The following is a 17087-nucleotide window of genomic DNA, read 5'->3' on the forward strand; positions in this document are numbered from 1 at the left end:
GAAGTAAGGAGGAGATAAAGGAGAGGGGGCGAGACCATAGAGGCAGAATTGTTAGAATGGAGGCTTGTTTCTGGTTTGTGGAAGGCAAGTCATGTTGATCCGCTACCATCTAAATGATGGACTTAAAGGTGTAACGTAACACTTCTTCCAATGTGTTTGAAAGAGTAGTTCTGAAAATATAAACCTATAGTGTATCTAACATGCAAGATGTTAAAGTTCCACATAAGTGGTTTGCATGTAGTTCGACACATTACCCCCAAAAAACAAGAATAGAAGATACTATTTTTGTCTTAAAATGACATTTAAAAATGTTCAGAGTTGTCTTAAGGGCAAGGACTAAACAGTTATGTACATATCAGCGGCTGTATATAAATGAAGTGAGCATCCCTCCATCCAGTGCAATTATAGTTTTTTTTAACTTCTCCGCTAGGAAGTTTCTTCAGTTTTCTTTACAATGTGTCTTTTGTAAGTATCAGCACAGTTGTACTTGCATGATATTTTTTGCCAGGTTGTCGTCGTTTTGGTTTTTGGTGTCATTAGGCTGCCTCTCCAGTAAGTCACTCATCCTGCATACAAACGTCAACTTTACCATCTTGGACTGCAGCTGGTGACACTAGTCTTTGTCTATCTGTGATTAGACAGACAACTAGAATTGCCAGCTGCACTCAAAGACTTTGGAGTTCGAGAGACTCACAGCAGAGGGAACTAAAATTGAGTATCGCCACAACAGTGGCCTGTCCAGTCTACACCAAGGAAAACACATGATGGGACAGGGCTATCTGATTAGCAGCAACTGAACTTTCAAAGGAAGCTTCAAAGCAGCGGAGATCCAAGCCCAGTCAGGACTTGTATAAAAAAAACATAAGCAAAGATAGAGTGCAGCAATTTGGAGTTGGGGCCTTAGCCTTGAGTTCAAGTAAGAATGTTTGTATCCAGGCAACCACATGCACAATAAATCATCAGCATCATCTAATCTGTATGAAGAATGGAGATTTAGATCATGGATTGTGATTCTACCCTAAAATGTCATCAGATGATCTTCTAAAAAGATCGCCCAGTTCCAACCTGAATAACATGTTTGGCTTCCAAGAAGGAATTTATTTCCTGAAAGTGAAAAGTGGCTGAGTACCTTTCCATCAGAAATACATGGACAACATCATCAGTCCAACAGCCAAAAATTACTAATTTAAAGGAATGTTATAACAAGGAACACAAAAGGACAGTATTAATAATACTGACACAGAAAATCATGCTGCTCCTAAGAGCCTGATAGGAGAGTATGTGACTTAACAATGGTTTTCAGGATGAGAACTTATCCTCTCCCCAAACCTATACTACCCTGGGACAGCATTTGCAACAGCTGGTATGATAATCCACATTTTATGCTGAAAAAGTATCCACTCAAGACATTTGCAATCAATTATCTGAGACATGCGAAACCACCGATATGGTCCCTCTAATGTTTCAAAAAATGAGAGGAAAGGTAGCAAAATGTGGTCCTTTCTACAAATCCCAATTCTGCGGCCTGTAGCATCATTCTTAAACTGAGAACAATGCCATTAGGGACATCAGGGTTCATAGTTAATTACAGCCTCACGTGGTAATTAAATCTTTAATTGTCTAGGGAAGCACACTATTCTCTGTATTTTGCACAAACACGCAAAAGTGAAGTATTTTCAGGCTACATTCGCCAACCAAATTATATCGGCCTCGCATGCCCACACAGCCGCACTGACCAGTTCTGCTACGTCTGAAGGGGTGACAGCCGAGTCCGGTCCCTCTGTGGTGGTCTGAGAGGAGTCGCTGGGTGGAAGTGAGCGATCATTAGTGCCTAGGAGTGGCCCTCCTTCTCCTAAGGGCCCGCCCTCTGGAGTGGCGTTCTCCGGTGTGGTGTAGTCAGCTGTTTCTGGTGTAACGTTGGCTCCACCACTGGAGCTCTGACTCAGCATTTCCTCCTCGTTGTCATTGGGTGACTCAGGGGTGCCCGATGCAGATGTCCCGCCTCCACCGCCGCCCTGCTCTGAGGAGGCACTGAGGTCCACGGAGTCACCGGGTTGCAGAGTGTGCTGGGAGGAGCGTGGCTGCTCAGTGATGATGTCCACCTGGGCCGCGGATGAGCCATCTGCACCTACAACCGATGCTTAAGTCACAAAAGCACACCTGGTTTTCCTGGGGTAGTGGCATCTAATTTCACACTGGTGAAATCAAGTAAGTCACTAGGACCGCCATGCTTGCTTATTACTTTACATAAGCCTGGTGGGTACGTCTCACCTGTGAAGGCGCCTGTCGTGACCTCAGTCCTCTCAGGGTCATCCTCCAACGCATCTTCCTCCCCAGAGAGCATTTTACCTGCAAATAATACAATTTTTGTCAAGAGATATCAGCATTAAATTTAAATTAAGAAGGGGAAAAAAAACATAGGTGGTAGGCAATTTACTTCCAAATGAATGCAAGGAAATACTGTATATATGCAACATTAACATATATATCAAGAATCTAGAGCTGAAACCACCGCTTTAAATAAGTCAATCAAAGATAAAGTTGCCCAAGCCCCGACTGAGACATCAGTGAGAGGTCAGAGGTGAGCAGAGGAGATAAATAGACTAGTCACCTCTCTGTTTCCTGAGAAGGAGTGGACTGCAGGAAGACCCTCCCCCTGCTGCAAATGTCAGGAAAACAGGAAGCAGAAACAGCAGGTGAGGAGGAGAAAAGCAGCAAAAGCTCAGAAAAGACGTGTGGGAAACAGAAACAACTAATTAAAGATGAGAGAAAATTAGTCAAGGCACAAAGAAAAAGGCCACAAACAGACCAAAGCAGAAACTAGAGGGAAGCACCAACACAGGTTGGCTGACTGATTTTCTGGCAAGGTCAGTATGAGTGAATGAGTTATAAGCGACCTGAAGCAGATGCAGTCATGTCCCAAGAGCAGGGTGTTTATGTAAATATTTAAAAGCCTTTATCACATCACCTTTATCACTATCACAACAGGGATAACAAGTATTATAACACACAGTCCCAAATGATTGATGCGATTACCAATGAGCTCAAGGATGCTCCCAGAACGCGCTCGGTTTTCCGTGTCCTGTCGAAACACACTGGCATGTGGAATGCTGCCGGGAGTAATGAGCATGTGCAAAAGCTCTGGTGGGGGAGTCCTGAACACCTGCTGCAGGAGCTCCAGAGCAGCTGTGACTACATTGTGATCCCAGTGCTGCGTGTAGTGTAGGGTCAGCTCGTACACCTTCAAACACACAGAATGATGACACAAATAATTCTACAAATACAGGTATACATGCAGACGGACTTTCTGACAGACACAAACTCACTCTCACCTGTAGCAGTTGTTCAGGCGTTGGCTGAACATCAGCCTCTTTTCTCATGACTCCAAAGCTTCCTTTGAGGCTGGTGGTGTTGACTTGCTGCTGCAGCAGAGGCATCAGGTAGCGAAGCGTTAACAGCACCCCCAGAATAAGATGGCTCGGGTGTTCCTCATCCACTGGAACCAGCAGACCTGGAAAATGACAAGAGGACACGGTGCATGTTTCCTTGTGCTGTTTGACTATCTGAGTACTGTGGCTAAAAGCGATTCGACACCAAATTAACTCACAAAAGTTAGCAGAGATACTCTTAACTGTAAAGTGAAAAGTGCAACAGGAGGGAAGATGCACGTCCTTGTTCTGAGTGTGGGCATTTCTGTGACCTACCCAGCAGCACATTAAGAAGCCAGGTGTAGAAGTAGCTGGTGCGTCTGGAGTGTTGGCACACACTGACAGCTGAACTGGCTGCTGTCCGTCTGATAGTGGGGGAGCTGGACTTCAGATTGGCCACAAAAGACTTCAGCAGCACCTGGAACAGAAGTGGTTTGATTACAAAGAAGACAAGCTTGCAGGACATGCATACGCCACCATGGACATGGTGTCTACCACACAGCAACTTTTTTTTTCCTGTCTCAGTATTCACAGGGGTTGATACCTTAATCTCACTGTCATTAGCAAAATGTCCCAAAGCTGACATGATCTTGGGCATTGCTGCAGCCAGTGTCTCCTGCACCATCTCCTCCTGTCGCTTGGTGATTCTGGTGAGGCACGGCAACAGGTTGACCAGGTAGGGTCTGCATTAAAGGAGAGAAAGAAGTAGGACATATATGAAAATAAATCAAAGATAAGGCGAAAAGAGCATTTGAAGTACAGTTGTAATTTCTTTTCTTACAGCACAGATGACATCCAAAGACTTTAAAAATTGTCAATTTTACTTAATTTTTAAACAAAATTTTAGTTTCCCACCCTGAGCATGACAAAATTTATACGCGAATGGCATAAAAAGCAACTTTTAAGGCATCTGAGTTTTCACCTGCATTTCTGTGGTCTGATGAGGTGGGCAAGCTCAGCAAACCTCCACAAAGCTGCCCTCAGACTCCGAGAGGCACCATTCTACAGAGGCACAGAAACACTTTAATATCACAAACCCTAATATCACCATATCTACGATCATTGTAGTATGTTTTAGCATTAAAACTGGCTCATTAGATCAGCCGCTTTCTCATTACCTTTTTAATTTCTTTGTACAACTCCAGCTGGAGTCTAGGCAAGTTGGAGTCCATCAACGCCTAAAGATTTAAGTCAAAAGTTCATAAATGCTTCAACAAAAAACAAAATATGTTCTCAAGTATATTTTGATCATTATTAATCTGTTCATCTGTTCTCACTGAATAGCAATTGAACATTAAATAATGATCTAAATATTGTACAATTCTTGAAGAAAAATATGAAGGGAACACAGAAAAGACCCTTGCAGTGTCCAACTCACTTTGATAATTTTGTTCAGGCACTCATCGGCTACCATCCGCACATCTGATTCGCTGTCATCACTGCAGAGTAGGAACATCTCCATGGCGATGCCAAGCAGTTTCTGAAACTCTGGAGATGTTCTGTTCCCAGGGCCATAGAGAAGAAAAATGTTGGTCAAGCATTTTTAAACATAACCATATTAGATATGGCCATACGTTTGCATTGTTATTAATTCTGACACCTAGAACCTTTTTCTGAACTGCTGACTGTCTAACATGAACAAATTCACACAAAAGTGACTAGCCATTTTTACAAAGGACAGTTTGCGGTATCACAGTAGGTTAACACTGTTGCAAAGACAGATTGGATATAAAGATTGACAGCATGTCACCACTACTACAGACTCTACTTGCAAATGAAATCACCAAGGTGACTGCATCGGTTTCCAAGACACTTTGAGTGACATCGTAAAACTTTATGTATCACTTATCGTCCCAAATGGGAAATAATAAAATTAGGAGTTGGCTGAATTCCATTTAGCTGCTTGACTTTCAAAGTCCTTCTATTGTGCATGATAGTTCACAATCACACCTTAAGGTCTGTTTGGTCGGTTTGACCACTTTAATTCTTCACACACAAACGATTTTAGGATCTAAAGGACTTTATACACTACAATGTTAAAAGGGAAAGTGAATGGAAATCCTAAAAGAACTGAATCAAAACAGATTTTACTATAATTAACAAGGCCTACCTCAGAGACTGAGCCACAATGTTTTCACATATTGTCAGACAGTGGGTCACCCTGTCCTTCTTTGTGGTAGCTTGCTCCTTTTTTCTGTGGAAGCATGAGGAGATGAGAGAGAAAGCAGAAGACAAGTAGAGATAGCAGTAGAGACAGATTAGGCTAGGAAAACAAGGCAGCAACTTCGTGAAATTCTACTACTGAGAAGCCATTTCATTTTTACACTTTATCTGAATTAAATCTTTTTCTTATGACAAAACAGCACACTAGAGAGAATGCCGAACACAGCACTGGATACTGCTCGATACCACAGCTTGTTTCTGTAGATGCCACAGAAAAGACATCAACTACAAGGATCCCAATGAGGACAGTGAACATTTAAACTAAAGCCAACAGTGATGATAGTTTAAAATGACCTTTTTCAGGATGCTGAAATGGAAATTCACAAGGCCACAGTGCCAGATAAATTCCTCTTACAACTATTCATAAAATATATATGAAAGTAATATAATGGCTGCACCATAAAACCTGTCACATTCTGTGGGATGTGTAGGTGAACCAAGTTTTTAAGTACAACTGAGGGGACACAAAAAGAGACGCAACCTAACAGTTTTATTAACTCAGCGTTACAGTCCAATTACACTGTTTAACAGTATATGAATTACTCCTATAAACCTTCAAAAATAAGAATAATTGTTGGCCACAAAAACTTAGAGATGACGTCAGTCCAGAAGGCCCCCATGTAAATGCACCTAGTCAAAGGCAAAAGTACTTGATATACTGCTCATTATATCTAGCCTGCTGTGGAATTAACCACGTAACAGAGAACATTTATCTTTACACATGCGTGGCCATCAATGAGCGGCTGCCCTCTGTATTGGTCATCATTCAGCTAATCTGATTCTAAAAATCAGTCACTCTGATCACGATAACATCAAAGTAGGAAGTCTGACAAAGAGAAGACACAGTTCCTGGCAACAAGTAGGTTTAAAATGGCTGAGAAGTTTAAATAACTGCATAGACTCGCTGCTATCTTGCACGTTAGCGTAACTAGCTTCGGGCTATCTAATAAACCTTGGTTAGCAACCTGAGAGGCACTAGCGTTGCTAGCGAGCTAAGTGACTAGCCCAACGGCTGCTAGCTTGCTATTATATCGCTGATGGTCAAAAACCACTTACTGTCTTTGGACAAGCTCCTCAGCGGTCGGTGGCCCCTGCTGTTGTTGGAATGACTTCAAAGACTCAAAGGCCTTCATCAGTTTCTCCATGGTGGCCATTTTAGCAATCTACAATAAGCGAGCCTGCTTGACTAGCTAATATTTACTATGTCAGCTAACTAGCTAGCACAGTGGGGACAAGTTAACGTTAGCACACGGAGAGAGCGAGAGGTGCGTAGTGCGACGAGAGTGCTAACACTGCTCGCGACAGCTACCACCGGCTCTCGGCCTTCTATTCTTGTAGGATGTCTCTTATTCTGTCACAATATAACTCCTAAATGAACCAAATGTTGGCTGATAATAAGCCATCTTTGATGCAGCGCTGCGTTCCCCCGACCAAATCACACCCGGAAGTGGCATATGTGACAGCTTGACAGAGAGGGGAGGGGTGCAGTTTGAGCGGCCAATTAGATTGCGGCTTTGTTTTGAATGACTTGATAAAGAACTAATCAGCGACTGCAACTTTTTTTCTTTTGTTGTTATTGTTGCTGTCACGGGACCCCTGAAATCCAGACTCCAAGACGGATATTTTCAACCCTAATTTTGAAGCTGTCGCTTTTAGTAGTGTGCTAGAGATGAGTGGGAGAGTGCGTTTTGGGAACACAATTAAGATGTATGAAAACCCACCTCACACCTGACAGGGATAATTCTACTATAATTTATTAGCTTATTTATGTTACCACCTCCACAACGTATCTACCACTTATCAGGGAGAGAATGAATGAAGAAAAACAATCAGTCAGTTCTTAACATTTTTGGTACCAAAGTCAACAAATAGCAGAGAATGTGTTCAAAACTGAACAACAACAAAAAACTCACATCATCAATTTAAATTTTAGTAATCCTGCAATTAGCACATGGTAGTGCTCTAATCCTAGCAGGTATGTTCCCCATGATCCTTTCACACTGTTGAGGGGTAATCTTGTCCCTTTCTTCTTGTATTACTGTTTTTGATTCTTATAAATTCTTTGGTTTATGCTTTGAAACAGACCTTTTGATTATCCACCACAGATTTTCAATGGGGTCATGTCCGGGTATTGTGTTGGCCACTAAGACCTTGATACTGTGCTCCTACAGCCAAGTTCTACTGTGGCAAAGGGCACTATCTCGTTGAAAGATCCAATTTTGACCATGGCGGAACAGTACACATGCAGAAGGGAGCATGTGGGTTTCGAGAATGGCACAATACTTTGCAAAGTTCAGTGTGCCATCACAGACAGTGAGATGACCAACACCAGCAGCACTCATGAATCCCCAAACCATGATACTGCCTCCACCATGCTTGAAAGTAGGTACTATACAGGCCTTCTGCAAACCCTCACATTAGCAGGAGGAAGATAAAGCTGGAAACTGGACTCATCTGACCATAGAATCTTCTTCCAAATCCTGGCTGTCCAGTTCCTGTGTGCTTGGGCCCAACTACACCCGGCTAACCCATGTCTCTCATTGATCATTTCATCTCATTTATCTTATCTTATCAGGGGCTTCTTGACAGCCTTGTAGGAACCTTAAGTCAAGAACTAAAAGTTGGCCACATACAGCACGGGTGGAACACTGGACACTAGTTTGGTTTGACCACTGCTGCTGAAGATCCTCTGATGTCATTCAGTGGTTTTCCTCCACATGCTGATCAGGATGCTGTCATTTGTTGCTGAAGAAACCCTTGGATATCCAGATCTTGGTTTGTCTTCCAACAGCAACAAAAATTGTGTCTTTTAATAAAAAGCACATCCTTTATTAGTAGATCACAAGTACCAAAATTACCCCAAACTCAAAATGTCTCATGTGTTTTATAGAACCGATTCACTTTTAAGTTTTTAATGGCTTTTAGGATTAGCTCAGTATTTTTCTGTAACTGTACTAAAAGAAATTGAACTTGAAGACCTTATGCAATATTTCACAAATGCATGGGTTGTTTGAAAACTTTTTCCACCTCTGTATGTATGTATGTATGTATGTATGTATGTATGTATGTATGTATAAAGCAAGACAGGATAAGTAACTCAATTTGTAAAACAAAATAAATTGTATAAAGTACTAAAACAAGAAAGAACAAGCTTTAGATCAAAAAGATTAAAATACAAATATAAAAATATTAAAACTATTAAAAGTGACTAAAAGTCAGTGAAAACATGCAGCTTAAGATTTTTTTCTTAAAAATGTAAAATGGTTGACAGTAGTTGGTCTAAAAATCTAAGAGGTCCAGAGATGTTCAGAAATATAATCAGGTGCCAAGCACCACTTTTGCTCCTACCATTTATGGCCATTTATTTTCCAAAAAACAAAATAACATATGACACAAATAAGTCAAGACACAAGTATTTTTTATACAAATGGCAGTGTATTATTTCATAATTACAAATGTCAGATATGGTACAACAACCAGTGATACAACTTGTACAAGAATTAATAATGACTGCAGTGGTTTGAACGACAATGACTGTACAGATACAAAAAAAGAAGAAAAATCAAGTCCCAGGCCAGTTTGAATACCAATAATGCATTTGTCATTCCGCCCTTCCTTGAAAAATATCACTCAACTGACAAATCTGGACAGAAGAATGCGAAAACCCAAAGAACCTCTCAACTTGGTATCCCAAAATAGACTCAAGTAACGTCAAGGGACTGAGGATCTCTGACTTCTAAACCTTGGAGGAAAGGCAGAACAGAAGGAATGCTTGTTATGTATTCAAACCAGGCCAGCTCAGCTGGTCACCTTGCCTTTCATAAAGTTGTCCTCAGATACCAGTGAGATATGTTGGCACTAGAAGGTCATCATTTACATATACAAGGAACCTGAAGTACTACAAACTGATACATGCTATAATAAAACATATGTTTGTTTTTGAAAACAGGCATTACAATGCACTTAGTGCGGACATTCAAAACTGTTGAGCTGTTTAAAGTTCCTCTATGTGAAGGAATTTCTCTCAGAATGGACGGAAGGTTTAAGAGGCTGAAAAAAAAAAGGCGGATGTCAGAAATCAACTTGATAATTGGCACATATAATAAAGGCTGTCAGTCTTTCTTCAGTAAATCCTTCAGGTAACAAAAACACGTTCAATTTAGCTAATAGTTGCTTTTGGTTATCATTGGCAAAAAAGTTCAAGACACTTTCTCTAGTCATTGTCAAAACAAACCATAGCGCAATGAAACCAAACATAATTTCTTCACTGCTATACTGCCATATGGATGGTATAAGAGTAAAAAGATCCTCAAAAACAGTGACAAGGCATGGCTCGCAAATTACACAGTTTAGTTTTCCCCATGTGAGAATGACTGAAATGTGTTAGAGCTTAGTTACATGTTAGAAATACATAATTTACAAGGTTTTTGAGGCTAAAGAGCTAAAAGGCTAAAAATCTACATAGGCAAGCGAAATCAGCTTCAAAATGTGCCTGAGAGCAACAAAAAAAAAGATTTAATAAAGACACTCAGAAACTCAAGAGACCATAAGTCAGCAACAGCTAGATGCACACATTTGATTCCTGATAATGGAATGTGCAACAGGAGACACAATTTTACGACAAGCAACCTCTCAAAATTGCTTAATTAAATTGGGGACTATACGCGTACCATTTTATATGTATGCAGTCAATTCAACTTAGTAATATTCAAGCCCCTACATGATTCTGAACTACTGTACTGACAGAATGCAAACATTGGTTTTCTGTGGGGGAAAAAAAAGAATCTAAATAAATCAATCCACTTAATTGCACAAGGGCAGAGCTAATTTACTTGAATGCATTTGACTGAACAGAGCTGCATTAGCTTACAGTGTAGTATACACACACAAAACTAACATGTCCAGATGGGGTATTCACAGCATTAAAAACAGGTGATAGGGAGTAAACAGCAATTGCCTCAAAAGCAAAAAAAAAAAAAAAACCTAATGGCTGAAATGCAATGAGAATATGGAACATAACAGATCCTGGATATGCTGTAAATGGGAAATGTTCAGGATATGCATTTGTTCATGATGAGTTAACTTGGAAGGAAACATCTTCTATAATAAAAACAGAGGTGGCCAAGTGTTCCTGGACACACGATAGTTTCTCACGTCTACACACATACAACCAACTGTCATTCTTATGAGAGAACATACAGGATTTAAGTGGAACAGTTAAAGGTGGTTGTTAATACCAGTAACAAATTGCATCTTTATCACAAACACAGCTGAAGCCACAGGGTCTAAATGGAAGTCTACTAGCAGGTATCGTGCTAGCTAATGATCAAACAGGCACGGAGGCCAAAGCAGGCTGTATTTTAGACTCAGTTCGGAGGCTAAGAGCTGCTGACAGCTAAAGCAGTGGAAGTTAGTTTGATGCAACAGCAATTTTTAAAAAATGTTTAATCTAGATGAAACCATTGACAGCTGTAGGTCAGGTCTCCGATGCAGTTCCACCATCACCCTCATCAGTCTCTTTGTTCCAACTAGTTGGAGGCTCTGTGAATGTGGGAAGCAAAATTACTAAGAAAAATCGAGGGGAGAAGGATTTCCGCTCTGCACGTAAAACAATTCATAATATCTGTCAGAAAAGGAAGTACAAGTCAATATCAAAAGCTGAGAAATAAGGAGGAATAACAATAAATCAGCAAAAACATTCTGCCTGAGTGAATAATGTAACAGACATTTACTTAACAGCTGTGCTCCCAGTGGAAACACCGTCTGAAAATGAATGTTCTGAGCATTTTACAGCTCATGAAAGATTCCTGGAGAGGTCCGGCAATGATAGTTATCAGACCTTGCAGTCCCTCCCCAGTGCTTACTATGTATTTTAAGGAGATTTAATTGTTGCACATACTGACTACAAGATTGTCAGAAATAAATCCTTTGCCATCTCTGCTAGAACTGAGTTGGTACAGGCACCTAGAAGCAGTTTACTAAACATTGCATCCAGTCCAGTGCAACTTGGGCTCATTGAAGGACATGGATAATCAAAATCAACTTCAAATTAAAAATAGGGGCAGGTGGGCAAGGTTAAGCAGCATGGCATCAACACAGCAATGATAGATTGGATCCATTTTCCCCATATTTGGATCTACGTGCTTCATTCAGATCTATCTGAGCCTTGAGGCCTAAAGAGGCTAAATAAGGGTTAGTTTGGGACCTGGTGGAGCTGATGTGCTAAAAAACACGTCACGTTGGCCCAATCAATGACAAACATACAGCACATATAGAAACAAAAAGGCCTTATGCTACATTGAGGAAAATAAAAAGACTACTGGTACTGTGCTTCTTAAAAAAAAACTCCCCAATACACATTATCCATACTCATTCCAAAAGAAAAAAATAATTAAAAGAAATTCAAACGTAATGTATGCATTCAAGTGGTACTTTTATGGCTTTTTGTACAATACAACCTTTAGTGAAAATATACATCTAGACATAAATTCAAGTACAAATGTACAAAATCTTTAAACTCATACTTTTTTCTTTAATTATAATACACTTTTAATACAGCTCAGAAATACAGGTCAACATTCACTGAGTCCCTAAGATTTGCGCTCGGTTGGAGTTTGTGGTGAAGTTCTGCGGCGGAGGGGTGCAGGTGGAGGAAGTGGTTTAAAGTCGTGAGGGCTCCTCGATCTCATCATCACTGTAACCGCTCTTAAAACAGACCTGGGAAAAAGTGAGCACACATCACTGCCATTAGAAACATTCATTGCTGCGCCATCGTACATGTGCGAGATGACAATATGCTCTCCTGAAACGCCATCCTTGACTGAACCACATCAGAAGAAGCTTTTTAGGATCAAAGCTGATGTCTAGAACTCAAACATATAACTTTGAGTAAATAAGAAGGTGGAATACTGCAAGACATGCAATTCAAGCAAGGACACAGGTTTGGCAACAAATACTATATTGTGATGACACTTCACATTATAACAATGACTCCCCTCTGTGCGAGGAAAGGAGGCTTACCTTGCACATTGAACTTTATTTCTCACATTCAACTTCGATTTGCACTGAGAGTTCTAATCTTATTCTAAATCCTTTCTAATTATTCTTTTTTATTACTTTGCCAAGGAACGCAGTGGAGTTATGTGATGATTGGCGTATGTTTGTCTGTGAATCTGTCTGTGTGCAGTATTACTCAAAAACGGACTAACAGATTTGGATGAAACTTTCAGGGAAGGTCAGAAAGGACACAAGGACAAAGTGGATAGATTTTGGCAGTGATGCGTCTTATAGTCTGGATCCATGGATTTGTTCAGGATTTCCCATTGCCAGACAGTGGCCGGCATGGTGTCACTGTAACCATGACAAAACTGCTCCTTGGCTGCCTGAAATGCCTCATCTGAGGGTCAGGCTTTTCTTCTGTTACTTATCTATGTCACTATGTAACACATATACGTCTAGTTTGGCACGCTCTTAAACTACAAATGAGGAGCCTCCTTGCAATCAGCCATTATTTCCTTGCTCAATACCCTTCTGCTTTCGTCCTCAAATATCTGATGTTGCTGTGTGTAACCAGGATTGCTTTGCTTTTGTCGGGTCAGTTGACCAACCAGAGCAGGAGCTAAAATAGACCGTTTCAGACAAAGAAGAGGTGTTGCAGCAATGTACAATTAGAGGAAAATAATGCGTTAATAATGGTTTGGGGGTGGGGGGTTTAGCATTAAAACATGTAAATATATTCTGGTAGATCAATGAATGTAATTCTGATTTTGTAAATGAGCATAATTAAGGCTCTTTAAGACTCAAACACCATTATCACCTTCATTAATAAGAAAGAGTGGCCTGTATGTCAGCTGATAAGTAAAGTACAGGGTGGAAAACGCCACTGAAAATGTTGGGAACTGGTAGGTGACTCAGTGAACATATTGACATACTATTAACTCCCTGTTTCTTTCATTTGGATTTTGGCAGACGCATAGTTTGGGATCACTGTTCGGATAAATTTTAATAAGAAAATCAAAGTGAAGCTAGTGTGGGTGAAAAAGGTACTGGGCAAAATGGGACACATCCGCCATCCTCCCAGTGAAAATTACAAAATAAGAACTGAATTCAAGGGAAGCACAGAGCACAATGTAAGGTGTCAGAAATAAAGAGCAGGCAGAAAATAGTGGAAATAACCTGTTAGAGAAGGAAGCTGTTGTAACCAAGAAGGGTGTTAGAAATAATTACTACCACTGACAAACATTTTGTGCTATGCATTACTGCATTAAAATATTACAGTCAAGTCCTAATGCCAGTTCTTCCAAAAACCACAAATCAGCCTCCCTCAAGAAAATATTCCCAATGCTGCTAAATTACAAATACAGTAATGAAAATGCAAGAGGATTATCAAGGGTCAGAAAGGACCAGAGAAAAGGCATAAAGTTAGGAAAGACAGGAACTCAACGTAGGGAACAACATAACTGAACCACTCAACACGCATGGGAGTTGAGCAGTTTTTCTTTTCACATGCTGAGTTGGGACAAACTGGGGAAAAAAAGGAAGAGGAAGAGAGGAGTACCTTAGCCCACCCCTTGACAGTTGCCGGAGCACTAGCACTTGCCTCTCTTCTGAACAGGCGGTAGAAGAAGCCTTCTTTGGTGGAGGTTAGGCCTTCATGTCCAGGTCGGAGCACAGATTTCCCCGTCTGTCTCATAGACGTTAATTTCTTTGAAGCATTCATCTCGATCATCTCACAGGTATAGACATCATGTTATAACCTGATACTTTGCTTTTGGGAGTTTGCTTCAACAAAAGTCAACCTTTCCCTGCAGGTAGCTGTTGATTAGCCGTCCACATACATTAATGTATTTACCACTTGACTTGCAGTTGCATATTTAGATTAATAACCATCAACATTACGCTTTCAGCAATGTGCAGATCATTTATGCTGGTAGTCCTATGTGCTGTATCTTATGCTGCAAGCTTAACATGAATCATCTCAGTCTGTGCTGTAGTACCTCGTTCTGCCACGGATGGAGACACTGCCTGTGACAATTTTGTAGAAGTCGTCGTCTGTGGGGTCAAGGTTGACACCTTTGACAGTGGAGAACTGCTCAATGTCCAGGACATCTTTACAGTACACCGCCCGAGGCTGAGAGAGAAAGAAAACAGAATAGGATGTAGATCGACAAGAAAAGACAAGGAATGAGAGGGAAAGAATATCTGTGCGTCTTTGAAAAATGAAAAGAAAAACACTGAACTTGAAATACTTGTGCTTTTACACTGATATTAGGATAATATGGAATCTTAACATGCCTAAGGGCACTTTGCTGCTCTGCTTTCTTTCAGTGTGGCCTACTGACCTGAATAACCCAAATAGAATACAGATAACACTATCTACTTTCAACTATTGATTTAACCTGTCAGGTCAGTCACTCTCCTCTCTCGTTCTATTTATGACACTGAAAATGCAGTAAGCCTCTCTCTGAACAGCTTTGCTATCCCAGGCACAGAAAACATTTGAATACAGCTCATAGTGTTTTTGATTATCCTACGTCTGTATTACACTCCTTGGTTACACAGAGTTTCATAGTATGATCCATCTACAGCTCCACTGGAAGTTAGCGATAATTTCCATAAAGCCGAGCCACTTTCAAGTTACACGCTTTCTCCCGCTGGCTACCACGATAACAACCTCTAAGTGTTTGTTTACATGTGACAATGGTATTTCCTGTATACAGAGCCGCAGCCCGCCAAGGTTCCAGGCTGTGAATTGCGTTTGTGTGTCTGTGTGCAGCTTTACATCTGGGCTGAAGGGAGGTCCAGCATGTTGGCCTCCAGCCGTTTGAAATTGATGTTTCTGAAGATGGGGTGCTGCTTGACTCTATGGCCCCGCGGCCCTGGCAACCCAGCCTCTCCTTAGGGTCCTTGGCCAGGAGCTGCAAGAGAAGAAGTAAAAGAGTTTTAAACCGCTTCAAAAGATCTGCATGTGCAAGCTAAATGACTCGGGCAGATGATTTATTGTTAACATTTTTCTCAGTAAAGGGAACATAAAATAAAGCCCTACTTAAGACCGTTTCTCTACTAATAAATCACACACAAAGAAGGGGAGGGGCTTCCTGTGATGCTGGCAGTTTTTATGACTAATCCCTCTAGTTAAATGTATACAAAACACACACATGACTGAGTTTACATGTATCCTCTTGACTTTATGTGCATGACCCAGCATAATCTAAAACGGCGATCCAGATTCATACACTTGTGGGTTAATGCAGCACTATCAGACAGGAATAGAGAGCACCTCTGTGAGAAACTTCTGGATAATACTACCGCAAACCCCACCTACAGTGCAGCAAGCTTATGAAGAGGATGAGGGCTGTTTAGTAGTTTGGCTAATAGCAGACACTCTCGCCCGCCTGTTGTCACCCTGATGCTGATGGCGCTCACAGTCAACAAACTGACGGCAGCTCACTTTTCACCACATCTCACACACCCTTCTAGTTCCTCCTTTGTTTCTCATGTCCTTGTGCAACTCTGACCAAAATTATGCCAGGATCAAAAGATCTTTACTCTGCTCTTGACAACGACATCATTTGTCTCGTCTGGGTTGTGGTAACAGCCATCTCTCTGCATTCTCTCTTTTCCTTATTATCTTTTTCCTGTTTCTTACTGGAATCTTCTCTCTGCTCCCCCAACTCCTTCTCCCTGGGGATGTTCCACAGCGTCACACACACACACACCACACACACACACACACACACACACACACACACACACACACACACACACACAACACCACACACACACACACACACACAGAAAAAAAAGGTCCCATCGCCTCCTGTTCAGAAACAGAGCAGCTCAGTGACTGCCTCTTGGAGATAATGTCAGACTCAAGTTGTAAGAAACAACTTTTCACTTTAAAGTAATCAATATCTTTATGTTAACATGTGATATTAGATTTTTATATCCAATGGTGCTATTTCAAAATCAGATCAGAATCACAAAATACTTTATTGATCCTTGAAGGGAAATTGCTTTGCCTCGTATTTTGGATGTGTATTTTCCACTTAGTTGCAGAGAACATCAGGTCTTTGTTGTGGTAGAACTAACATTGCATTTTGTCTATTTTTATATTCCTATATCTACTGGTGGGTGACAGAACATACAATGCAAATGCACAATTAGCAAAATAAGGAAACTATTTCAAGCTACATGTAAAATATGCCATTTTTGTGGAACATTTTAAAACAAAACTGCAAACTTTTAGCATGTTAGGCATTGTGACTGCTCATTTTGGGATGATGTAGATCCTTCCTTTAATCAGCTGATACAATATAATCATATATTGCTAAGCAGCTCTGGGTAAAATTTATATTTTAGTACAAAATGTACTGTTTGGTCACTTCCACCACTCATCAGACTTTTTTTTTCAGTTTAAAAAAAAACTTTGATAAA

At 40.7% G+C, this 17087-nt stretch overlaps 2 protein-coding genes across 10 annotated transcripts in view; both read right to left on the reverse strand.

Annotated features, from left to right (window-relative positions):
• Positions 1–7116, reverse strand: part of htt (huntingtin) — a 34738-nt gene extending 27622 nt beyond the window's left edge. For 4 of the 9 annotated variants that reach the window (XM_051945269.1, XM_051945262.1, XM_051945261.1 and 1 more), the window contains exons 1-12: positions 6708–7116; positions 5539–5622; positions 4807–4927; positions 4547–4606; positions 4351–4430; positions 3973–4111; positions 3705–3846; positions 3333–3511; positions 3037–3241; positions 2612–2659; positions 2272–2349; positions 1737–2140 (exon numbers count right to left, since the gene is read on the reverse strand). In XM_051945269.1, the coding sequence (XP_051801229.1) occupies positions 1737–2140; positions 2272–2349; positions 2612–2659; positions 3037–3241; positions 3333–3511; positions 3705–3846; positions 3973–4111; positions 4351–4430; positions 4547–4606; positions 4807–4927; positions 5539–5622; positions 6708–6805 (1638 nt within the window). In that variant the 5' untranslated portion in view covers positions 6806–7116. The remainder of the gene's footprint in view (positions 1–1736; positions 2141–2271; positions 2350–2611; positions 2660–3036; positions 3242–3332; positions 3512–3704; positions 3847–3972; positions 4112–4350; positions 4431–4546; positions 4607–4806; positions 4928–5538; positions 5623–6707) is intronic. The other 5 variants (XM_051945266.1, XM_051945265.1, XM_051945263.1 and 2 more) reach the window with 4 other exon arrangements.
• A 4633-nt stretch (positions 7117–11749) lies between these two features.
• LOC110966291 (G protein-coupled receptor kinase 4-like) overlaps positions 11750–17087 on the reverse strand; it is a 54163-nt gene continuing 48825 nt past the window's right edge. The window contains 8 exon segments of the mRNA XM_051945075.1: positions 11750–12368; positions 14251–14293; positions 14295–14370; positions 14638–14664; positions 14667–14781; positions 15433–15452; positions 15455–15517; positions 15520–15568. Coding sequence (XP_051801035.1) covers positions 12312–12368; positions 14251–14293; positions 14295–14370; positions 14638–14664; positions 14667–14781; positions 15433–15452; positions 15455–15517; positions 15520–15568 — 450 coding nt within the window. The 3' untranslated portion in view covers positions 11750–12311.

Source organism: Acanthochromis polyacanthus, chromosome 3, assembly GCF_021347895.1.
Source record: "Acanthochromis polyacanthus isolate Apoly-LR-REF ecotype Palm Island chromosome 3, KAUST_Apoly_ChrSc, whole genome shotgun sequence".
Classification (NCBI taxonomy): Eukaryota; Metazoa; Chordata; class Actinopteri; family Pomacentridae; genus Acanthochromis; species Acanthochromis polyacanthus.